General features: G+C 42.4%; 1 protein-coding gene across 10 annotated transcripts in view; it reads right to left on the bottom strand.

The window, feature by feature from the left end:
• Nucleotides 1–26,403, bottom strand: part of elavl4 (ELAV like neuron-specific RNA binding protein 4) — a 76,443-nt gene that overhangs the window by 23,629 nt on the left and 26,411 nt on the right. For 5 of the 10 annotated variants that reach the window (XM_087835799.1, XM_087835796.1, XM_087835801.1 and 2 more), the window contains 4 exons: nucleotides 24,967–25,053; nucleotides 20,001–20,247; nucleotides 6,269–6,372; nucleotides 1,356–1,508 (listed from right to left, as the gene is read on the bottom strand). In XM_087835799.1, coding sequence (XP_087691925.1) covers nucleotides 1,356–1,508; nucleotides 6,269–6,372; nucleotides 20,001–20,247; nucleotides 24,967–25,053 — 591 coding nt within the window. Of the gene's footprint in view, nucleotides 1–1,354; nucleotides 1,509–6,268; nucleotides 6,373–20,000; nucleotides 20,248–24,966; nucleotides 25,054–26,403 lie in introns of all 10 variants that reach the window. The other 5 variants (XM_087835804.1, XM_087835806.1, XM_087835805.1 and 2 more) reach the window with 2 other exon arrangements.

Below are 26,403 nucleotides of genomic sequence, written 5' to 3'. Positions count from 1 at the left end.
GAGGCGGTGTATCTCTTCCACCTTTAACTTCCGTTTCCATCCTCATAGTGTTCTCTCTGCTTCCTCTCACTTCACATTCCTTTTCCTTCCCCGTCTCTGCTCATCCTCTTTTTTTCCGCCTCCTCCGTCCTCATCTGCACTTTCTCATTCTCCTTTTCTCCGATCCTTTGTGTTCACTTCCTCTGCTCCTGTGCTCAGTGCATACAGACAGGCGTGGACTTCACTGCCAGCAGTGATTTATTCTGCTTAGGCAAATGAGTGTGGCTTACAGCACGCTGCTCCTTTTCTGCTTCATCAGTACACATTGCAAATAACACTGGAGCAGGTTGGAGCCTGTAGGCACACACACACATCCTGAAATGGATCTAAGAGAAATGCTGGAGGGGTTCTTCTGCAACACAATGGGGTGATGTGATTCATTCCTGCGTTCTGGATGTAGTGGAATGTGTAACTGAGCATGAGACTATGCAATTCATGCCCTCATGTAATTACTGTTTTCGCAGTGGCATCCCAAGCAGGGGTCACACGCAGAAAAATTACCTCTTATGGTCACTTAGTCACTAGAGCTGGAAGTACGACCGAAATCAAAATATTTTTCGCACATTTGCACAGCATAACATGACTCACATTACTTTAATTAACAGTTTCTTACTAATTTGAGCTGCATGAGAACATTTTTCATCTTATAAACTCCTGTAGTTGGAATTTTTGTTGAATTTGCTGAATTAAAAAAAAGTTATGACACATGTCATCGTGTTTGGGAACAGCTGTAGAAAAAGATTCTTCTTTCAAGACTTTATTTTGATTAATTTCTGTGACTCTTTCACAAGTTCAAACGGGTTTTGGGTATCTGCACAACATTTTTTATGAACGTAAAGAAGCGCAAAATGCAAATTAATAAATGCTCTCTTCGATCACATCAATGCTGTCATTGCACTTTTGTGCCAATCACAGGAAAACATGACAACACCAGCTGAAATGGCATGAAGCTTCCTCTGGAAATTACATTATTATCTGAACGGTGCAGACTGACTGCACAGCACCTCATAACTGCAACCACAGGACTTTTATTTGATTTGTCCAGTGGTGACTGAAATAAATAATGAAAAACATCGAGCTATGCTATTTCAGTATTCCTGAATCTGGTCACACTGTCGAGTGAAATGCGACACGAAAATGTTTTTAGAATAAAGCACGAACGGTTGCTACTTTCGCTAAAAATAGAGAAGGCAATGACGAGGCAATGGGGAAATTCTGTAAACTTCCACATAAACAAGAGAGAATTAATTTATAATGGGTTCGTGTGCCTCGGGTGTTAAAGTGAAAGGGAGAGGAGGTGCTGCCCCATGGATACCTGTGACCTGGTCGACAAGGATACGGGAGGTGATGATGCGTCCGTACTGGGAGAAGAGCTGCTCCAGCTCCTTCTGGGTCATGGTCTTGGGCAGGCCGCTCACATAGAGGTTAGCGTCACGGATGGAGGCTGAGCTGGGTCGCGCATATGACACCTTTGGGGAAAAGAACACAGTGTAAGGGCTTTTATAAATAAGTTAGAGCTTTGCTGCTTTATTACGCATAAAAATCATAAACAAGATTATAGCGTTAGAGGTGCGAGGCTTTTATGTGCGCGTGTGTTGCGGATGGGCAAGGATGCGGATCACTGGATCCACAGGGAGGAAAATGTGACTGCGTTTTCTGAGTACACCTTGCCTTAGGGATTATCATTGTTAGGAAAAGATTTAGCTGCTTAGAACACTGGAGAGATAACACTTCATGCCTCCCCCAGTCTTTGCAGAAGGAGATGGAAACTTTGCTCCCCAGAGTAGAAACCACAGGTGTTTTACTTTGAAAAGGCAGCTCAGGCAACCAGGAGAAGATGATTCTGACTTTGTCCAATAAATAACTACAAGGCAAAATCACGCTGCTGATGATGTTCTGGGTGAAAATATGAATGAATAAAAAAGGCTAGAGCCAACATGTTTTGGTGGCAGGCATCAGTTTTCATTAGACTTTTTAGTGAATGCATTAGCATTCCCTAAAGATGCTATTTGTAAATGTTATATCTAGAGATGGGTACCGGTGTCCGGTGCCATGATGGCACCGGTTCTGACATAAACGGTAGTAACCAGACCGAAAAGCAGCGCACATTTCGGTGCTTTTTTTTCCTGAGCTGTGATACACTTTAGATTCTAGCCAATCATTTTACGTTTCCGAGGATAGTAGGCGGGTCCAGGTACGTACGTTCTTTTAGAGCAGAGCTACAGATTAAAAATGCCCAAAGCAAAGCATTCAAAAGTCTGGCTGTACTTCACAGCAAAATATGCAAACTCAGCAGCCTGCAACAAGTGCTTTAAGCTGATACTGTGATACTGTCAAAGGAGGTAACACCTCGAATCTGATGAAACACCTGGCGACGCATAGCGTTTTTTTTTAAAGCCGAGAAATGCGCCGTATTTGATAGCTTGCTGCGAGACCTCACACCGAGCGCATCTACTGCGGGTGGGTTGCCTGTTATCGGACCCGGAGTTTGCAACATCCCCCAAAAACCCGAAGAGGAGAGTCCTGGCCCCTAGCCCTGCCAGTGTAGCAGAAATGATGAGGATGATGATGCAGCAGCAGCCGTTCTTCTCTGCGTGAGTAGCTTAATGTTGTTCGTGTGTAATTTACGTTGAGTAGGCTAACCACGTTATTACATTAATGCATGTAAGGTGAACTAGCAAACACCATCATAGCTACATGCGGCTGTCTTCTTGTTTGATGGCAGATGCTCCCTTCACCCTGGCCAAAAAGGCTAAAATGACCAAAGAAAAAGTGGAAAACAGTTAAACATGAGAGGTTTTTGGACAAAGTTTATGTTTTTTTTCATTGTTTAAGCACTGCTTCCAGCCAAGAGTGATACCATATATGCCCAATAGCTGCAGAAAAGGCTAACATTGTTATCTTTTTACAAAAGAACAGCTGAACATGAGAGGTTTTTGGACCAATTTTGTGTTCTCCATTCTTTAAGCACCGGTTTGAGCACCGTTATCGGATAAAACCTAAACGATGCCCATCCCTAGTTATATCTAATTCCTGGAATTGAATAACTGTGCTGCGCACCTCCCGCCACAAGTTCTCCACCAGTGAACTTCAACACCATCTTCATTTGTCGACCCACAGCGGTGAAAGTTGTGTAAATCCCATTACTACCGCTGCTGACTGGAGCAGCTTTCCCTTGCAGTACTTTCATTACCTCTGACATGTGGAGACATAAGTCATCAAATAAGGTTAAAGTCAGGCAAATATTGTGGATATATGCAGTCATATCCTTGAGCAACAGCACGGAAATCCTTCTGAACTCTTACAGTGAGAGAATAAGATTGGGAACAGCTGGCTCTCCCCGTGTCTCACTTCTTAAAAACCTGCCGCACATCTTCGTCTTTAGCCTCTCCTCTGCCTTCCTCTCTCCCTCTGCATCTCTCTCCTTTCCGCTGCCTGAATATTTTCAGTCTGCTTCCTTCCTCTTTCTCTCTCTTCCAGATTCTGCCTCTTTTTTCTGCTCCTCTTTTTCTCCCTCATTTTCTCTCCTTGTCAGCCAACTCCAGATGTCTTATCCATCAACACCTCCTCAAGCTGTAAGCGGTATTGTGTACAAGTGTGGTGCGCTGCGTGTCTGACGCAGGAGTGGGTACACGTGTGCAAGAAAGTTAGAAAAACTGTAAGTGTGAAGATTAAAGTGAGTATAAATGTGTCTCAGATTATGTGCATGCATGTCACTGTCAGCTCCTTTCACCTTTGGCTTTCTGCTTCCCCTCACACCTCGCTAGGAAAGCTGTGTCGCAGCCATTGCTGACAAATCTGAGGTGTCATGGCGAAGGAAACAGCGGCAGCGAAACCAACTCGAAGACGCTTCGCAGAGACATGTCACCCGAGACCATGTGAATCTCTGGGCCAAGCGTTTCCTTAGTAGTGTAGTGGCAGAGAGTGGGAAGGGTGTGACATGAAAGAGCGACAAACTTAATTTTAGAATTACCGCGCTGCCTTTTAATTTACCTTGTTACCTTTAGGGGGGTTTCAGTCTGTTGTGGAGAGAGAAAGCAGGGAAAGAGAGTAGTGGGAGGGAGGAAATGAAGTGTGAAAAAGAGATAGCGCTAGACAGAGATGCAGGGTTGTCTCCTGTCATTATGAAGGCCGCCTTTATCTCACGAACCACTTGAGGCAACCTCTTGTGTCGTGAGAGTGTGAGAGTGAAAATCTGTGAACTCAAACTGCTATAATAAAAGACTTCACAAAATGCACACTGTGTAAACAAAATTCAACTTCTACCCATTTTTTAAAATTGGGAAAAAGCTTGTTTTTACTTAAAAGCACTACACACAGTGTGAGATTCAAAAAGCATCTCTGATGAACAAACAGGCACGTTAGTCAGATTCAAATGCACGACTGTGGTTCATGAGTCTACCTGGCAAACTGTCTGTTGCAGTATTAATAATCAAAATCATATAATTCAGCTTCTCGATGTTCTATTGTTTAACTGCATTTCTCAATTTGGAAAAAAATACCTCTATCTATGAGAATATTATGAATGTTGTGAAAACACAATATTCAGCTTGCAGTATATTTAATACTGTGGCTGTAGCTCAGGTGGCAGAGCAGGTCAGCCACTAACCAGTGGTCGGTGGTTCGATCCCAGGCTGTCTCCTGGCTCCTATCTTGGGCAAGATACTAACCCCGTGTTTGCCGCCTGGTGGTGGTCAGAGGGCCCAGTGGCGCCAGTGTCCGGCAGCCTCGCCTCTGTCAGTGCACCTCAGGGCAGCTGTGGCTACAATGTAGCTTGCCGTCACCAGTGTGTGAATGGGTAAATGACTGAATGTAGTGTAAAGCGCTATATAAATGCAGGCCATTTACCATTTTTACTAGCAAACTGTAACTTGATTCGTCAGTTCGTCTTTTAAATCGTAGACACAAGATGGTATATGCATGCATTTTTAAAAGGCATGCAAATTCCTTTTAAAAATCTTTTAAAATATTTAAAGATCCTCTTACTTAACAAATGATTTGAATATTTATTCCTACTTTTACAAAACAGCGCTGGAGGAACCTTAAAAAGAGCTAATACGCAACGAAGCTAGGGAGGAAAAAAAGCGAAAGAAATAAGGGATTTACAATAAAGTAACAACTCAAAAACAAGCAGTTTAGCAACTGTTTGGACTAGCTGATAGTGAAAGCCACTTTGAAGGGCGGTGCTCCTCCTCTGATGGGGATTTGTGCAGTCGCACACACAAGCTTGCACTCTGGTTTTTAGGTAGGTAGCTCATGTGGAACACACGCAAAAATACAGACGTGGACACATCAACCCGTAAACATCTCATCTTTACATATATATTCACTAATACGACACATTTACTCTATAAAATCCACATTCTAGACATCACGCACAAAATATATATGAGGCTTTTATTTTTTAAATTCGATACCAAGCCAGACAGTTTATGCTGTCCAGGGAATGGAGGGATTCCCCGTGGGATTCCCTATTTGCAAACAGGCTAATCCCATCCTATTAGATTAGATTAGACTAGATTAGATGGGATGACAGAAAGAAAGAATCCAGGGATTACCACAGAGCAACAGATTACTGCCCAGCTTAAAACAACATATCAGCAGGCACAGAGCACAGAGGATGACAGCAGAGGATATGAGGGGAGAAAATTAGATTAACAGGAGGATTGATACACTGTAAAACATCTGCTCAAACTATTACTTGTGAGGGTTCTTTAACATGTGTTTGGAGGAAGGACAGCGCAGTGCTGAGGCTGATATTACTGCTGTGACAACCACCATCGAGCCTGCAGATTAGTCTTGCCATTTAGAATGCAATAACAGAGCCCTCAATTATTTTGGACAATATGATGATTGATGTGTTTCTTCCCTTTTATTCAGAGATAACTATAATTTCACCTTTACATTCTGACATTTAAAAAGCAATTAGCATATCAACCATAGTCACAAGCTTTTTTTTTAATGTGTCTCTTTGATTTAGATGGTCTTTTTCATTTCTGACGCTCATTGATGTTAATCCCATCTCACCCTCCAGCACATCCGCTAACAGCATCAGTATCTAAAAGGGCTCTCAGAAATTAGAAGGAAGTCCTATAATTTAAGTTTAACACGACCTCCACAACTTTAAATTACTGAAATCTTTTTGTCCAAAGAAGACTTTTCTTACTTTAATTGCTTGTCTGGTCGTTATGTAACAGACTGCGTCATAGGCATGCACGGTGTGATTTACCTTGATTGTTTTGGTCTGAAGTCTGAGTCCATTTAACGTGTTGATGGCTTTCTCTGCATCCTTTGGATCAATGTAGTTGACAAAACCGTAGCCCAGACTCTGTCCTGAAATGCCAAAAAGAATGGAAGCATTTTAAAATGTGTTCACAATCCAGGTGTTTATGTTTCAGGTAAGGCCTTGCCTTTTCAGCAAGACAATGCCAAACTGCAGGACGGTCATACTAATGATATGAGTTCAGGTGCTATACAGTTTTATATATAAGGCAATACTTGGATTGCTGCCTTCCTATATATGTTCCCTGCTTGCAGTGAAACATGCTGGTCATTATCCTCTTCGTCCGCAAGGCTACTTGTTACTTCCTGTTCCATTTGCCTGAACTGAATCCATTTAGCACCCTCGGCTTGGAACGAACTGCAGAACGACTGGAAAATGACAGAATTCATTTCATTAAGTGCTTTTAAAATGAAACTAAGAATCCTTGAGGCCAAGTCCATAACATGCAACTGTTTCAATTAGATTGTTTGTCATTTTAACAGAAATTTGTATTTTTCATTTATTTTTGCATGTGTGTTGCTGCTGCCTGTATTTAATTGAGTAATTTTTGTAACTGTGAGTAGGGCTGCTCAATTAATCGAATTTTAATCACGATTAGGATCTGGGCTTTCAACGATCACTAAAAATGACTGAGCCGATTATTAGCTCCTCCCTCGTGCTTTACTCTCGCGCTGCTCCGTGTGGCAAATCGAGCGCACCTCTCTGCATTTCGAACACGTGTCACAACAATTAAGAGCAGCGGTCAGCAACCTTTTTATGCGCCACGGACCGGTTTATGCCCGACAATATATTCATGGACCGGCCTTTAAGGTGTCGCGGATAAATACAACAAAATAAAACTAGTACCGGTACCGAAAAAAAGAAAATTTATTCTTAAGACACGTGAAAAGACCCAGGAAAATCGATAAACGATAAAAACGATAACAAAATAACGCTGAAAACCGATAAAAACCCTGAAAACTATACATTTCACACCTGAGCCTCAACTCTCGCGGCCCGGTACCAAACGACTCACGAAATGGTACCGGTCCGAGGCCCGGGGGTTGGGGACCGCTGATTAAGAGGACCCGAGGGAAACTCAGAAAGCTAAGCAGAAGTTATTTGGAGAGGAGAGTGACTGCTGTTGGTTGAAAAGAGAGGTAAAAAAACTTCAGTGGTGTGGAAACATTATGGGTTCATGAGTCAGACGTGGATCAAGTAGACATAGTGTGTAAACTTTGCTACAGTGTCGTAGCTGCACCACAGAGCAACACTGCAAAGTTCACTAAACATAGACGTTTACATTTTTCATTTATTTTTTATATTGCAAACATTTGCACTGTTATCAGTATTTGCACACTATTTTATATTATTTTTTAAAGTCATTATTCAATACATTGTTATTGTTAAATAAATATCGTCAAATAATCGAGATCTCAATTTCAGTGAAAATAATCGTGATTATCATTTTTGCCATAATCGAGCAGCCCTAACTGTGAGGCACTGCTGCCTATCTTGGCCAGTTTTTAATCTCAATGGGATCTTCCTGGTTAAATAAAGGTTAAATACAAAAAATAAATAACAAATAAACAGGCCTCAGCATCTGAGAAAGGTGGAAGTGATGTCAACACAGTTGCCCAAACTGACAAATTAATTAAAAGGGGTTAAATGACCTGTAGCTGTTTGTTTTTTAAAATTTAGGGTTTTTTTTGTTTGTTTGTTTGTTTTTTTAGAAATGAAATTGTTTTAAAATTTAGCTTTATTTTGATTGTGCATTAAAAAAAACAGCCTTACCACAACACCCAATTATTGTGGTGCTTTTCTTTGGAACAAGCCGCCTGCTAACCTGAGACAACATGCATGTGTGCCTGGAAAATCCTTCACAACATACATGTACCGTCGTTACTGCCGACAAGATCAAAGCGACTCCTGCCTGGAGCACCGCGAGTTTTGATGTGACTTTTTTTTGTCACGTGAAAGCTGCTTTGTTGCCACGGCTGTTCAGATTTGTGCTCTAAAACATTTAATGAGTGAGTCTTTCCAGGTCTCTCTATATGAAAATAAAGGCATAATAAACACACTGAATACCCCCCCCCCCCCCCAAAAAAAACTGCTAGTTAATTATTGTGTAATAATGCACATAAATAAACAAACAAGAAAGAACCTATGTGTTACTTCATGCCTGAACAGCCTTACTTGGTGTGTTACGCTCTTATTGTTGCACTTCTCATTATTATTTTTTATTGTACTTGTGTTCTTGAGCTCGAGGGAATTTAAGGCGCCGGAGCATCCAGTTGAAGTTACTCAAAATATATGTGTCAACTAGCGAATGCCTAAAATATAATGCGATAAATGTTACTCAAATTCTCTCTGAATTATGACAGCGAAACTCACCCTAAGCAAATAAAGTATCATAGAAGGTACAAACAACATATTTGTTACTGTCTTTTCAGCTGTGCAAAACGAGAGGAAAGATACCACCCCCACTTCCCTCCAAGCTCAAAGTGTCTTAGACAGCAGACTCCCTTTGAGAGTGAAGCGGGCCTGACATCTCCCAGTGTTTCCCCAACAGATCAAGCCTTTCAACGCGCTTAGACTTTAAGCGGACGCCTCTAGCCGTCGGGGCGTTCAGTCGGCTAGTTTTCCACAAACAGCCCCCATCCACTAACGCCACACACAAGCACAAAGAATCCCAGGCAGTTTAAGAAGAGCGGCATGCACACATTCATGCTAATGGGAACAGACAGCGGTTAGTCAGAGACAAAGTGAATCACAAAATATGGAGCATGGCTGTTTCACAAAATAAATACATTTGGGCTATGGATATCACGGCGCAGAACAGCTCAGAAGCAAGCAGTGTAAGGGCCAGGAGGGACTTGTAGTCCTAACATCAAACAGCTGATGATTTTCTCTTCTTCTCTCCTCTCCTCCCTCTTCTCCTCTGGATTAACTGTGGATTATCAGACACTCTATTGTTAATTAAAAACCTGCCATCCTGGGGAGACTACTGCTATTTATAACTAACCATCCTCTTCTCGCTCTCTTCTTCCTCTCTGACTCTCAGCTGACATCAGGTGGCAAGTTAAGAAAATTAAGCATAGCTGGGAAATTATTTTTGGGGCTTCTAATGTTTTATTAAATAGTGTACACAAGAGACTCTGTATAATGAAGTGAAAGAGAACATTTGGCAAAAGTAATTAACTGAATGGATTAAAATAAAGCATAGCAAAATTGCCCATAAACTGTATTCTAAATAACCCAGCAGTGTCTCTAATAACGACTGCTCACATGTGCATCAATTGAATCTACAGTGAAATTCCAGATGGGTACAGTTAAGTGCCTGCTACAGAGATCACTCTTCTTTGGTGTTTGCTACCTCTCTCGCTCACTTTCCCGGCACCTTCCTCACCCCTCTTCCTCATCTTCAACAAGAAATGTTGAGGTTCGACAAGCACAGCCACCAGAAGGTTCTGGCAAAGAGCACTTGTGCAGCGCCATTGAGATGGGCCGGCTGTTTGAGTCATCCAGTCAGACAAATGGGGCCAGACTGGCAAGCATGGATGCTACTGCTGCGAGGGGGGGTAGTCACAGTGTGGGAGGTGCGCATGCATGCGTGTGTGCACAAGTTGGTATGGAAATATGGGTAGGAACACATGTGAGTGAGTAATAGATGACACTTTTACAACAAACCCACCACTATATTTACTTTGATTACACCTCTGAAGACTGTGGTTTTCAGCAGCTGCTACTATATGTAAATGATATTTGCGTGTGTTTGCATTTTAATTGGGTGTGTATGTTGCATACGAGCTCAGGCTGGTGTTGGCATATCCTCCCGCCCCCACTTGCGTCTTCACTCCTTCTTTGGCAAGGTTAAGGGCCTCTGGGGCCGGAAGGAAGAGGGTGGGAACGAGACTCGCTGGCTGGCATCTTTCCCCAGGTGAACAAGGAAAGGAGGGTAGACAGAGGGAGACATCTGCCTGCAGCATCAGAAAATCTCCAGGAGGGGATTCCACCCACCGTTTCCAGCTTGCTAAGGAGCAGCTAACAGCAGGGAGCTGGCGGCAAACTGCCTGGCTGCCTGGAATTTGCACGGATTGGCAGAAGATGCACCACACTGGCAGATGTACATACATGTGCACACATCTAAACGTATAATCGCTCAATCACCACAAACAAACGCAGGTAGTAAAGTACGACTTCATGCCAGGACAGTAATACGTGGAGTGGTGGGTGGCTAGCGGGTAAGCACGCCATTGCTGTTGCATTTTCTTAGTTTTTCAGGTAATGTTAGCAATGAAAAAATCTCAATCCTCTGCAGCGAAAATGCACGCAGAACCATGCAATAAATAAAAAAGTGTGAGCAGTTCTATCTGTAACATGTCTGTGAAGGTTCTCAGTCATCGTAGTCAAAAGAGAGCTTGCAAAGGACAGGACAAGACTCAGCTGTCCATCTGCATCTTAAGGATAAAGGTCACTCTTTCAAGGATGCCAACGTTCACATTTTGGACAGAGAGGACAGATGGTTTGAAAGAGGAGTGAAAGAAGCCATCTATGTCCACTGTGAGCGACCATCTTTGAACAGAGGCGGTGGTTTACGACACCAACTCTCTGCCATCTATAATCCAGTTTTGAGATCCCTTCCCAGACGCCTTAACGCCCACTCACACCCTGGGCCATCTGACCTCAGGAATTCGCATGATAAGGTGGGGCCAGGTTTCACAATGAACTCACCCGAAACTCTGGCTGATTGGGACCCACACCCAGTTTCACACCTTGGCTCAGGCGATTAGAGGATCATCAGGGGGTCCTTTTGTCCCTCTGTGGGGGGATACTCCCACTAGGTTTATATCTGGGACTCCCCACCATTTGACCTTGGAACTGAAGAAGCTTCTCGGATGAGAGGTGAAACGTCTTCAAGTAACTTAAAGAAGTCCAGACGCTTTTCTTTGCAAGCTCCTTTGACTTCTATCTGTAACCTACAGTACGATACACATGCAGAAGCAACGCACCGTACAGCTGGTTTTCAGCCTGTCACAGCACCTACCGTGTACACCTCAACACTGCTCAGCAGATCAGGACCACATTTGGATCACAGCATCTGCCTCAACGTTCTGGCATTAAAAATGGCTGAGGACCAGTTAACTTACTGGAATGCAAGGTCAGCCGAGAGTAAACCAAAGTAAACCAAATACAAAGATGATTCTTCTAATACTCTAGCCACATATTTCCAAAGATTGTGTCTATTGCCACTTTTCTTCTAGTTATGTCATCAAAGTTCTTCTTCACGGCTGCTAAACACCAATAAAAAAATCAGCTTAATGTTATAAAATGTGTTTGAACGGTTTAGAATAAACGTACGAGACATTTAAATTATTTTCGTGTAACAACTTCCAGAGAAAAGTCTGAAAACTTAAGAGATATTTGATAGACACAAACTTTTTATACTGCTGTAAAATGACATAATCAGTGCATCTAAAGGGAAAATAGAGAAGCTATTAAAATGGCATGATGAATAGCCTCTATCATGGTTGTAGCTAACAGGAAAATCTGCCTTCTGTTGATCAATTTGCTTAATAGATACACTGACTTATATATTTTAAATGTCAATTAAAACCAAGAACCCAAATGATGCATTGGTCTTCATAATGGCCTTTTAACGAGGTAAGATATATACTCGCCTTTGATTTGTCAGCTGCTCACACTGCCATTTGTGCAAATTCTCCAGCGCTTCTAACGGCTTAAGAAAATGCTTAGCGGCAATAAAAAGAGGCTTCTTTTATGTAAATTGAATAATGGCAAGTCCCAGAATAACACATATGTAATATATAAAATCAAGGAATCTAAGCTTTTAAAAGTATTTATTGTGCATTTGCCAAAAGCTGTCATTACATACTGTATAAGCTCAGGTACCCGTGCAGCACTTTATCATTTTGTGCCATGCGTCCACTTTCGCTAACAGCCTAACCACATAGGATGGCAGAGTGAAGGAGAGGGGGCTAATTTGAACCCACCTCCACTCTTTTGGTAGACCTTTTTGTGCAATCTGACATAAATTGTATAGGAAGGTGGGCATGTTTTTCAGTGGTAAAAAAAATCACTGCTATTTCTAGTGAGGAGCTCTTTGGTGTGTTGGCGAGGAGTTATGACTAAGCCATTATTTGTTTCCTGAGGAGCAGCAGGTTGCCCAATGTGTGAGATGAGAAAATGAGTGTGCTTCGAGCCGGTGTCCTGCCTGCTGGCACTTCTATGTAATTTCACCTCTCCTTTCCCCTGTTCGCGCGCATACATATGTACACACCAGAAGATGCAAGTGTGAAAGCACACTACCAATGCAAAATGACATACAAGTACCTAGATATAGTACATAATGGACACACACCAAAGACAAGTAGATGTTTCAGTGAATGTAGAGCTATATAATCAAGTTGGACAAGAAGGTATTCACCAATGACACTGTGAGATACACCGCATGGTGCACAATTATTTGCTGTGAAACAAACTCCTGTTATTATTTTCTGCCTTTTGTTCTATTATGTGACTAAAAGCCCTGAACTGCAGACATGAAAGCATCTTCATCACCATCTCCTGCTATCATCAGGCAAACGCACTATACTCTTTGATGTGAAGTGGACGCTACCGAAGGAAACGCACACAGCTGTATGAACTTTCTGTTTTACAGTGTATCTGTGGTCTATTGTTCCCCACGATATTCTCTGGAATAGTGCAGTTATTAATCAAAAAGTTCATTTGAACTGCTGTGTTGTCAAAACAGATGTAAGCTGGAGCCGAACCAATTTGTAGAGCCGACGTGTTCAAATCCTATTTGATTCTTTATTTTTGTCTTTAGTTCTTTTGCAGTTTGTGACTTTCAGTGAAAATATTTTATGAAAACATCTATCCAATCTAAAGATTTTTACTGCATCTGAAGGAAACTTTACAGCCTTTCTATAAAATATAAAAACACTGTTCCCACAGTTCCACTTGTGGACTGCAGCTGAGTCATTGGAGGACAGAAGAATGAAAGAGGGTGAGGGGGATTTGCAGTGTGCAGGAATCATCAGAACTATGACGTTAACACACCTTGAGAGGACCGGCTTCCTCTCCACAGAAACTGGCAAATCTGCTCGGTCAGTCTTAAATTTCAAGACGTTTTAAGATGAGGCCAAAGGACGAAAAAAAACATTTCAATTTGTCAAACTAAATGTGTCACATTCGCTGCTCGCGTCGTCTCTCATCCCTGACGTTTTGACCCTCGCTGCTGCAGCAACTTGAGGTAGTGCTATTTTCGATAGGCCAGCATTCCCCAACATTTTAAAATGTGCCCTGTCACCAGCTTCATGTCAAAATACACTTAGTTACCATATAGACTCTCAACCGCACAGGGCATGGGGAGGGGTTTGCAGAGATCACAAAGGGAACAAACGGCTGCCTTAGAGCAGTACAGTAAGTGTATATCATGTGGCAACAGCCCATTTAAATAACTAAATTCATAAACAGAGCCACATCCCCCCCACGCACGTATCTACTGTAGATCCCTCTCCCACTCACTCATTCAACACATCTTTTCCTCCTGGGTTGCCAAGGTAGCAGCCACTGTTGCAGTCAGGAAGCTCCCACTCTTAGCTCCCAAGGCCCTGCTTACACCAACACACACACATACACAGACACACGTAAACCACCCCCTCATGGTGGCTCCCAGAGCCTTGGGGCCAATGGACTGAAGCCTGAAGTGTGTGGGCTGGTTGGCTAGCTGCACAGCTGAGAAACAGGAGACGAGAAGCCCCCTTTAAGACTCGGATAACCCTGTTATGTCAGGAATGTAGAGCCCACCCTGCTGTACCTGCTCCTTCTGATACTGAGCAGAGTCACACCCTACCAACAGTTTTGTGGCTCACATTTGTGGGGACGAAACGATTGTCTGGGTATATCTCCTGCCTAGGCATAGTGCACTCAAGAGCGGAGGATTGGAGGGCAGGTTAACCAGCCTTGAGGCGCAGTCGGCCTCCGGATCCGAAGTCGGCATAAGGGACAGTCACAACCTCTTTGTTCCATGTAAAGGGCACTCAAAGCGAAATGGGGAGGGACAGCGGCTGTCTGACGTGAGGGTCACAAGAGGAGTGGTGCAGCCAGGCAAACTCAGGATGTCCAATTCTGGGTCCCGAGCAGGGGGCGGGAGGAGATTGAACGAGGGAGGGTGCTACGACGGGAGGAGACAGGACATTCTGGGACCTGGGACTCTGAAACTTTAATGTGTGTCTGCCTGCGTATGCACCTCTGAGCCTGGCAGGTCTCTTAATACCTGGCTTTGGAGATGTCAAATCCTTTTTTCATCTCTTTCCTTGTCAGCTTTGTTCACGCTATCTTCAGCCTTCAGCCCGGTTCAGGTTCAGATAAATGCAACCTGCATGTGGGATATAAACACCACACCAGATCTCCCACAACATGATTTCAGTAAGCATTTGAAAAAGTGCGTAATGGTTTGTCACCACACGGAAAAACCTGCGCTTGTGTGATTTAACTTTTCTGGAAGGTATGAACTTCAAACAAAGAAATAGCAGGTGTTTTATTCCTATCACTCTTGTAATAATGTAGAAAAATAGCTTAAATATGAAAACGATTAGCTTTATAATATAATAATAATAATAATAATAATGGATTGCATTTATATAGCGCTTTTCAGGACCCCTCAAAGCGCTTTACAATACCACTATTCATTCACTCTCACATTCACACACTGGTGAAGGCAGCTACAGTTGTAGCCACAGCTGCCCTGGGGCTTTGCCTCCGAGTATGTCATAAATGTATCTATTTAAATATATAACCTGATGTTTATAAACTGAATATCTAATTTGCCCCCTTATGCAAGTGCAACCATTACGTCCTTGCAGATCGTGGTTAAAATGTATGTAACTAATGGAAATGTGCTCCCTGGCTTCTGCATACAAAGCAAGCCAAATCCAACTAACCTTAAGTGGGTTTTGTTGGGCTTTTTAGCAACTACAGTTCATAAAATGTATGCATCCTTATGTAAGAATTGATTTCAGCGCATAGTTCTCGAGCGGCTGTCTGTCAGAGGCGCTCCAGCTTGAACTACTCCACATCTGACATCACAGTCCATCTATTTTTCATGGCCAACATCTGCTTGGCTTGCTACATTGTCACTACGATTTGCATCAGCTCCCCCGATTCCATGTATAAAACCAACACATGGAAGGTGACTAGAGTAGTGCGCACAAAAGGCTTTAGGGATGTCTTTACAGGGTGCGATGTATTTCATCTGCACAAACACAAAGAAGCATATTAAAGGTGAGAGGTTTACTGCGAAAACCTGAAAAATTCTGTGGCCGCGTGGGGAAATAAAAACGGCACCACAGGCAGCCAGAACGGTGCCAACGACTATTTAAAGTAAAAGTAAAATATTTAATCTGTCCCCACAAAATAAGACTTCGAGCTCTTGGCTAGTGTAATAATTGGCACGAAATGAGGATGCAAAAAAAATGGCTGCCTATAAAAGTATAACGCCACTGCAAACCCTACTCCCCTCCCTAATGCAATCAATTCTTGTTCCAGCATGAAAAGCTATTTTCTTCTTCTCCGTGTCATTATGAAAACAAATGCATTCAGTTCTCCGCCAGAAATGCAGCTGATGCAGAAAAATGATCCAGAACAATGCCTTACTGACAAGGATCAGTCAATTCCATTTCTTTCTATGTGCATATGGCCGTGTGTAGATATTCGAGAGTGCTGATTCAGTTCAGTGCAAGGTCCGCATGGGTCTTTTCAAGCTATCCATAAAGGACCGTGTATCATTTTTTTCTTATGTCTAAGAGGCAGAGCTTTCAGACGGTGAATAGATTTTCAATAAAAAGAAGAAACATTTACAGTGCCGAGTCTGAAAGCCATTTGATGTAAGCATTTCTATACGTTTCTACTGCACAGAATTAACTGTAACAAGAACAACGCGTTATATCTTTAAGAGCACTGGAGCCAGGTGCGTGTAAGCTAGACTTAAATAAAAGATTAACCTGCGCGTCCCCCGTGTGTTACGAGAGCACCAGGTAGTTGTGCGAGCAGGCAAGCAGGTAGGCGTGCGGGGAGCAACAAAGACACCCAGAGGTGGCTTTTCTACCAGCTGAAGTCAGCCGGGGTGACAGACGGAGCTGAAGTGTCTACGCCTGCCTGAGCCTCACACCGTCCTGCCGTCATTGGAGCTGACAGGAGCGAGTCCACAGGAAGCTGAGGTGACGCCGAGGACCTGTCTGTCTCATACCTCTGAGAGGTCCGAGTGCTCGCACCTTGTCAGCGAGCACTCACGGGTTAGCTGAAATGCAAACACTGGTGGTGGGAAGCAGATGACACAAATGCCGATTAATCGAGTAAAAAGGAAACCAAAGAAAGACTTGTGGAAATCTTTAGTATCGGGCGAGACTCGAGAAAAAATCTAAAGCGCTGTGATTTTAAGAATTCCTTATTAATTCATGGATAAGTCAGTCCTCATCAGCCTATAAGCATTATAGCCTGATCAAGACAGACTTATCCATGAATTATGATATAAGGTCTTAATACCTTATAGCCAGATGGAGACTGGTTTATCTATTAATTAATACAAGGATTCTTTTTAAAATTTAATTTCTTTGGACTGGCAACAACAATACCGGCGGTTTTCATTAATAATAATAATAATCAGGAAGTCTTTTTATTTTGTTTACTCTCTACTTGACCTTGATCCTTTAAGAGCTTCTGACTGTTTAACATTTTCTCCCTTTTCTACCAGGACTATAGCAATCTGCCTTTTTCTGAGAAATGTTTGCTTAAAGTGAATTTGAAATAGCTGATACAAATGTACCAGGGAATCTAACCACTCTTTCTTGTGTTACGAACACCAAATACACTGGAGGAATATTTCAATCTTGTAAGGATTAAATTTTTAAACTGTTATCCAAGTGCATTTCTGAACAGTTCTGCGAATTTATTTAAATTCTTACACTTTGTTCTAGACTCGTGTTCCACATCCTGAATATTAGAATATGAAGGCAGCGATGCCTCGTAAGAGCCGAACTCTCATCAAGATAGACCGCTCTCAAGTTTCAGTCAGACGTTTATCTTTTTTTTTTTTTTTTCCTTAAAAGTATACGGAGATATTTATGACAGCTGAGAAAGGAGGGGTGCAGGGTACAGGTGTAAACCTAAAAAAGTGGTCTCTTAACTCTCCCACCCCTCCCTCTCGAAAACCTGGCGTAGTCTGTTAATGATTTGGATGACTGTGAGAGAGCATGAAGCCTCTTGGCATTCCCTGCTGGAAGGGATCTGTACTTTGTTAGCCTAAAAGTTTGCACAAGAAAATTGCACCCATGGGAGAGCAAAACAGGCATCCACTGTGGGGGGGATATATTTATAACTTTTTTTTGCGTTGATGCTAAGTCATCAGACAGACATTGTGCTGCAGAGAAGAGAAGCAGAGCAAATGGTTTAGAAGTGAGCAAACAAACATTTCTACCTCTCTCACGGTCCTGCATTTAGGGCCCGAGTAGGTTTACGGCAATTTGGCTCGTTTTTAAACTCTCTCCAAATATCTGTTGTTAGCTCGGTTCCTCGCTGCTGCTCGGAAAATCACACTTAAGGGAAAAATCAGGTGGAGAGAGAATATGGTGATGGTGATGATGACAGCTTGTGGTATTCCGGCGTTATTTTTGTACACACCGTCCTCCATTATCCTGGAGTATCTGACTCTCAGGCTCCATTTTGTGGCCCATTACGGCAGAAGAGGAAGATGGTCCTAAAGAGGAATCGTACTTCAAAGGACGGGCAAGGAAGCGGCAGCGGTCGGGTCGGCGGCCGTCGTCGGTTCACTGTCAAAGCTGTCATTTCGACTGGCCTTTCAGTTGTACTTAATCTGTTATGGGGAGTCTAATTCTATGATTATATTTGCATATGTATCCGTGTGTGTGTGTGTGTTTACTCTCTTCCCTTTAGCTGCCGGCTTGCTATCCGAGAATGGCTTGGTGATCTCGACTGCCTGCCTAGTGCTCTTTAATGAGATTATCAGGAGAAGAGTGTCAGTAAGTAGGATCTAAAATGAAAGCCATTATGGAGCATTATCACAGAGCTCCACCACCCCGGCCCCCCCCGATCCATCTGCTGTACGGCCACCCACACAGCCACTACACCCAGATTACAGCCGTGATTAGCACCGCAAAGTGCTGCTTAATTTAAACACCTCTGGAGAACATGTGGCACTTTGCTGCATTGCTGATTCGCTGCGCTTGAACACACACACACACGCACGCACGAGCGCGCGCACGGAGGGCAAAGATGGATTTCTCCTTATACACAACGCATTCTCTCAAGCGCTCGAGTTATTTCGAGCGACGTCGGACCGACGGCTTGTGTGCAACTCTGAAGTCTTCGTGTCACATTTGATTTCTTACAGGTGTATACGTTCAACACACAACTGACTGTTGCGTCTTCACCTACCTTTGATCTCGCAGCGTGCGAGCGGCGATGTAAGCTTTGTAATGTTTGTCTTTCTTAACAGCTGCTATTGTTGTCACACTTTCTTGACAACAGCAAATACGAGGAAAGATTAAAGGAGCGTATATGAAAACTTAGACGACGTGAAAGTGAGAATTGACAGATGTGTGCGGAGGCCGGACTTCTTTCTCACTGACGCGTCCGGTTTAAATTTTCAGAAGAGAAAGCAAAGCCTCTTCAGCTCAGTCAGAGTGTAGTGATTCACCTTGTATTTCCCCAAACATCGAGTGTGTTTACATGGACACGAATATGCCCATTATGAAGCTTATCCTAGTTTTTAAAATGCATATTCAGAAACTGACATTTACTTGGTTATGCAGGGATATACCTGCATATGTGCAAAATAAACATATTATCCCAGTTGTTATATTATCTCTCATCCCAACCAATCACAGCAGATGGCCCCGCCCCTCCCTGAGCCTGGTTCTGCCGGAGGTTTCTTCCTGTTAAAAGGGAGTTTTTCCTTCCCACTGTCGCCAAAGTGCTTTCTCATAAGGGGTCATATGATTGTTGGGTTTTTCTCTGTATCTATGAAGCGCCTTGAGGCAACTTTTGTTGTGATTTGGCGCTATATAAATAAAATTGAATTGAATTGAATTGAAGTTGTTAATACAGGCTGTCGTTTACATGTTAGTGACATTTACATGCAATGAAATTTAGTTTTAATACCTGTGATCACACTTTAAAATAACTTCACTGTGATTATTAACCTGACTTGCTCCACTGTAGAAACTGGAAAACCTGCATCCTGTAGCCTGACCACGTCAAACTTGAAAAGTGCAGAATTTCAGATACTTTCGGTGTTGCCATTGATTGTGTTTCTATTTACTTGGGATCGCTCGGCTGAAGCATCACATGGGTAGTCAGCAGTATGAAGATGCAAAGATAATCATATTCATATGCACTGACAAAAAAAGGACTATTTAAATAACCAGGATACTTACGTCCATATAAACACACTCATTGAACTGCGAAATGTCCTGATTTTCTCTCTGATTTTTACTTCGACTATATCACATATGTATTTTTATTTTGGTGAAACCCACTTTTAAGACTCACTGGGCACACCTCAAATTATAGTCCAAATTAGCGGGACCTTTTCCTAGTTTCTAAAAAGTACAGCATCAGTATCCCAGTGCACCACAAAGAAGTCTCAGTTCTGTACCTGTGATCTTATCGCGAACCAGCTTGCAGGACTCGATCTCGCCGATGCTACCGAAGAGGCTGCGGAACTCTTCCTGGGTCATGTTCTGGGGCAGGTAGTTGACAATGAGGTTTGTCTTGCTGTCGTCGTTTGTTGGGCCGGTCTGCATTGGTGAGGGGCAGCCACGGCTGTTGTTGGTTGGCCCGTTGGCTGTGGTTCCTCCTCCACTGGGGCCATTTGTCACTGGAGCCTCCATGTTACTGATGATCTGGAGAAGGAAGGAAAAAGGGATACACCACGAAAGGAACCACACAGAGAAAGGGTAGGAAGAGACAAAGAGATGTGGCCATCATTAACAACATTTTCTTATTAAGTAGCTGCAACACTGTACGTGTAGTAAGCCTTAAAAGACTCTGATGATTTTTTAAAATGTTATTTTGAAAAATTTATTAAAAGTCTCAATGAAAAGAAGAGAATCAAGCTGTGCATCCTAGAGCCTTTGCTGTCTGCAGGATGCACAGCTTGATTCTCTTTGAAACAATGAGACATTTCAACATTAAACAACTACAATGAAAATTATATTTTACAGTAAATATTAGTTAATATTCTTATGTGGAAAAAGCAATTACACCCTTGGCTTTAAAAAATCGTATTAATAGTAGTGACTTTTTTTAAAATATCATTGCCTATAAGACATTCACTAGACTAGCTCAGTAGGTAGATGGTGGCCCTGTGACTGGAGGGTCGGGGGTTTAAATCTGCTGAACGGCTACCCTGAGGTACCCCTGAGCAAGGTACTGTCCCTATACACTGCTCCCCAGGCGCCCACTGAGTGAATGGGTTAAATGCAGAGAGGAATTTCCCCACGGGGATCAATAAAGTATACATTAAAATTTGTGATGGCACTTTCATCAGTTTTTCTCCCTACATGTTCCAGACGTTTGAAATCCCTCCAAATAATTTCAGAAAGATTCAAATCTGAGTTTTATTTTTAAATCCTCTTTTTTATAACTTTCATTCTTTTGTAACTTAATTTCTTCTTTTCGATTTGCTGCATTTGATTCTCTATTTCATATTTTTACTAGGGGTGGGGGAAAAAATCGATACTGTGTAGTATCGTGATATTTTGTTTGCTAATAATGTATCGATACAGGGACAGCAGAAATCGATATTTTGTTACAAAAAGGTTTTTGTGCTCTGACTTCAGAGCATGTTGATCCTTTTTCTGAGCAAGAATCCTGACATTCCTTCACTGTCCAAATGTGTTTAACTTTTTTTTTTGGCAGCAATAAACATGACAGTTTACTTATTTTAATTTAAGACATGTTTTATTTTAATTAAGTTTAAAACTTTTTTATTTAATGTAAAATTATATTTTGTTTTAATTTACTTTCAAATTCTTCAGTTGCTGAATGGGCTGCATAGTTTTCATAAATTGCATAGTTCAGAATAGCTATAATTGTACCAGATGGTTGCGTTCACTTAAGTTGGACTAGACTGTAATACAAACCGTTCAGTTTGTCAACAATAAAACTGAAATGAGAGAAAGACTGAGTGTGAGACTTTGATATTAGATAAAATGAATATTGATAAAGTTTACCTTTATGTACAGAATCTGAATATCGCAAAATATTTTTTTTTAAAAATTGCAATAATATCATATCGTGCGTTAAGTATTGTGATAATATCGTATCGTGGGATGTATGGTGATTCCCACCTCTAATTTTTACCATGTTGGAAGGTCTACTTCCAGTTCAACTTCAAGTTTCGGACGGATGGTCTCAAATTATCTTAAAGTGATGTGATTCATAGTTGGATCAATACCTGTGAGCACTGTTTAAAGACAAATTTTGTTCTATTTTTCGTTGTAACTAATGTGTTTGTCTTCTTAAAATATGAACACGATTAAAATTTAGGTTTTACATGTCATATGTCCCGGTACTACTTTTCCCCTTTTATTCCTGCCTTTATAACTGACGGTTAGGTGATGAATATATACATTACAGATAAGGGTGATAAAGCTGTCCTTTTTAATTAATGTTCTTTTCAGACCTAAAAAATGTGACATTAGCCTTGATCAGTGAAAAAAGGCCTGTGTGTGAGCAGTAATGATGTCAACAAGTAATTAAAATGCACAATCAACATAAGTTAACCCTTGCACGGTGTCACAAACTAAATATGCAGTGAAAACAGTGCGCACGCTACATTCGCCGTATCTAAACACTGAGAAATAAAACAAACGGCAGACACAAAGAGGATAAACAACTTAATATTCACGACGGCAGTAAAGCCTCTCTGAAACGTTCTCTGATAGCTACTGAGGTTTGTGGGAGGGGGCAGCAACAGGGGCAGCCCTTCAGCGAACGATCTGACTGCTGATGCTGCTGCTGTGACAGAGAGAAGTTTGCATTTTTCAAATCTGGCTTTTGCAGAGCATCTCAGGATCAAAGTGTTCAAAGAGGAACTGTGAGCCTGGTGTAAGTGTGAGAAAACAGGGGAAAAGGGTGAGAAGAGCCAGAGGGGGAGATATTGCACTTTGCTTCTCTAACACTAAGAACACATTTATATTTATCAAACTCTTATCCTAGTGAATATTCCAACAAAATGCACAGGGAGCTTATATAAACATTTGCATAAAGATAGTTATTTATCAAATTAATAGCATAAAAAAACTAATTTGAGATGGAAACAATGCTGATGAGTTTCCCTTGACTCTGTCTCACACGTAAGCACTTCAGCGTTTTACTTTTAGAAACAATAATGATGTTGATGCTGCAAAAAAGAGTCACGAAATCTACTGCAAGACTCTCGAAATCATGAAATTGGGCAAAAGCACCGCAAATGACCTAACATGCTGAAACCCAAATTAAGATGCAAATATTCTTTAATCTCATTCAATCAAATTTTTAAAGTCATCGCTCAGATCTCTTCTTTCCCCTGCTAAGCTATTCAGCTTCCAGGCTATTTTTAACTATTCTTAAGTACACGCAGACAGCCTGCACTTGGAAGCAGGGCTAGTATTAGCAAAGGAGAGACGACACTCGAGCCGTATTTCGCTCTATTTCTGGATTATCAAAAGGCCGGACCTGTGTTCTAATAATATATCTCAAAGCGGAATTTAAAAATTTCCCAGTTTGTCCAGAAATAGTTTACGATGCGCGTACTTTAATCGCTCTGCTTTTATCTGTCGACGTGTGGTAATAAATGAAATGGCAGATGAACCCGTTAACCGTTGAGTTACCGTACAAACGCCGTATTATAATTAAGCGTGCATAAAATCGGCCTCGTTTGGAGGCTGAATTGGTAAGTAAAGTGAATTCAAAACAGATGACCTAGAAAAGTCAACAGTACATTTTAATGAGGAGTTGAGAACAACTAGAGTACAATGAGCCTGTAAAACTGTGAGTATTTCCACCTCCTACCAACTGAACCAATAAAATCTTAACGGATAGGACACGGCTGCTTGGATGGGTTAAAGCATCCATTTCTTCCCTGACCTTTAATATTCTTTTTATCATTCACTATCCTTCTTTTCCTCTGTCTACTGTTTAGTAGCAGCTCCAAAAACACATCAGCCTTAAATCTGCTTCCATCTTCTTATTTTTAACACACACACGCGCCAGCGCACGCTTTCATGTATTCGCAGTCTGTGGCATCTGCAGTGAGTGGAAGAGGCACGCACTCAAAGGCACACGCAATCACACATACAAAGAGAGAACAATGGCTCAAGCCCACAGCAGAAAACAAACAGACAGGGAGATGTCTAAAAGCTCTCAAGATGAGAGCTGCATGCAAATTGTTCTTTTGACAGTATCCTTCCCTACTCACTCACCACTCTACCACAACACAGATACAGAGACAGACTGAGAAAGACGGGGGGAGAGAGAGGCAGACTGAAGAGGAAGGAGAGAATAGCATCTAGCCATAACAGAGTTGATTGGAGAGAGCCTTATTAAATCTGTTTACATTCCCTGCTGGGCTCCATTCTGTCAGAGAGACTTTCAACTCCATGGGACGTTTTCTGAGGAGGTTTTTACACCAAAATGGCTGCCTCTAATTAACAGGGACCTGCCGAGTACCAGTAGCCAATTATATTCCTCTCCTTGTCCCTGCCCACCAGCATTTGTGCTGCTCAGCAGTCCACTTCATGTTGGTTGCGAACACTCTGGCTGTCCCTGCTCTCCCACTGTGGAGCCTAGTGCTGAGAACAGACTCGCTGCATGTCCTGCTGACTGGGTACAACACATAGCCACCACTCGCAGGCTCGAGATGCGGCTTCCTTTACTCGCAAGTTATCCTGCTCCTTGTGTAGGAGGCCGAGCCAGCGCCGGCGCTTCTGGCTAAAAGTGATGCATCTAAACTGCGTGCAGCTGTTGAAAACATATGGAAAGATCTGATATAAGCCATTGCTATTAGGATGAAAAATATCAATACCCATTCGCTGTATCGAATAGATTGGCTGGACTACACCAGCGACGTTATAGTCATCGTTTAGTTAAAGCAAAGCGCAGGCTGAGGGACGTATCGCTTTTACTTTTAACGGCTGCTCGAATCCTCGACGCAAGAGAGAAAATCAAATTAAAAGCCGGATATAAGAAGGAGCAAATTGAGTAAGACTTTCGGAAAGCAGATGTCTTTTAGAATTGCCCGCATTTGCAGCTTTGCATGTTAATGGAATGGTAAATAACTGTTTTTAAGTACTAAAACGTAAATGGTTCCATATAAACAGAGAAAAATATGAGACATCAAAGTGCAACACTCGTTAACGGCTTCCTAAATTATATGCACGGGATGAATGTGTCAGCTTTTCGCTCTTCTGTGCCCTCGCAACCCCGTCCATCAATCTCTGCTCAAGTCCCAACCGTCTCAGTCAGCAGCATCACCGACCAGCGTGCATTAATGTGAACACAGTGCAACATCAGATCATATTACTTCATGGGTGTGTAAAATGGCTGGGCCATCCATTTGGCAGCAGTAGTCTCCTTACCATCTTTGGCTGTGTCAGCAATCCCTTCTCTGCCCAGCCCTGGAGCTGTGGGAGCTCTGCCTGACGCCACTGTGTCTCTGTCGACCCCTATGGAGCGGAGCACAGGGAGGGAGGGATGCACAGCCCACCGTCAACATCATACACTCACTTTACAAGGTTAGGGTTGTAGTGGGACTTGGGGAGTGGAGGGGTTGAGGATGTTGAGAAAATGGCAGCTCGCTAGAAAAACACAGTAGCACCTTTGCGGTCCCCATCAGCCGTAATAAAACAAAGACAGGTGGCTCGGGGGGTTTCGCATTCGTCTCTCCGTTTAGTTTCTCGCTTGTCGTAAAGTAACGAATTCAAATGCTAACACTGGATTTGGTGAGAGAGAAATGTATTTCTTTCATTTATTAAAACTGACGCGAGCACCTTCGGAGCCGGCAGAATAAAACCGAATGTGTGTTGATGTCGGCAGATTGGCGTGGGGACTGCAATGACCTTGGCGGGGTTTATAATGAGGGTTTCCCTCTTGCTCTCTGTGGGTAAACAAGCCTGTGGTTGAAGAGACAGAAAATGCCACAAATGAGCAGGAAGTCTGTTCGCCGGCTCTCCAGAGCAGGGGGCTTAAATGCCTGCAGCTATCTACAGATGCTACGACAGCCAATTTAGCAGGAGAAGAGGAAGAGAGGAGGTATGACCTCTGCCTTCATTTACTCCTTCAGAGGGATGAAGAGCGGGAGTGAGGGATCAGATGGGACGAGGTAGAAAAGGCAAGGGCTGAGTAATGGGGAAGACATTTCCAATACTTCAAAGAAAAGGAGACAGAGGTGGGGGGAGGAGGAAGAGAGTCTGTACATGTTCTGTTGTCAATGTGTCTTGTAAACTTAGGCAGGAATGCATAATGGAGGTCTAAATGAGAGTGAACTGTCAGCTTCAAAAGAGAAAAAGAAGATACAGAGGGGCAGAGAGGTCAGGGTGGAAAGGAGGACAAGATATATAGCTTCTCCTTGCCGACTGACAGAAGCGAAAAATGCAGATTTTTTGGGATCGTATGGAGGGGAAAAGCAGTTGAGCCACCTTTTGTTTTAATATGGCGAGGACCAAAGGGTTGCTATTGAATAGTCTGCAAATCTGACTGGTGCAAATTAATGACAAACATTTTTTTTTGTGTGTTTCAGGCTTTTAGTTATGCTAATGTCAGTGTCATGCAGGTGTACCAAAGCCAGTAAGCGTGTATTTAAAATCATTTAAGAGAGTCAAGAGTGGGCAGTTGGAGGGATAGCAGCTCACCCACATTAGTCACAACTTAAAACCACCACATACAGTATCGTGGACCGGCATTCATCTCGTTAGGAGGGCAGAGGGCAACATACTCTACAGTCAATTTAAAACAAACGTCCCAATGAATGTAAAGTTAAGTGGCTACCCTGAAAAAAGGAAACGTTAGGCAGAGGT

This window comes from Neolamprologus brichardi, chromosome 23 (genome assembly GCF_056152115.1).
Source record: "Neolamprologus brichardi isolate AB-2024 chromosome 23, ASM5615211v1, whole genome shotgun sequence".
NCBI lineage: Eukaryota > Metazoa > Chordata > Actinopteri > Cichliformes > Cichlidae > Neolamprologus > Neolamprologus brichardi.
Note: the sequence above shows the minus strand (reverse complement) of the source record. Positions and strands in the feature narration are given on the sequence as shown.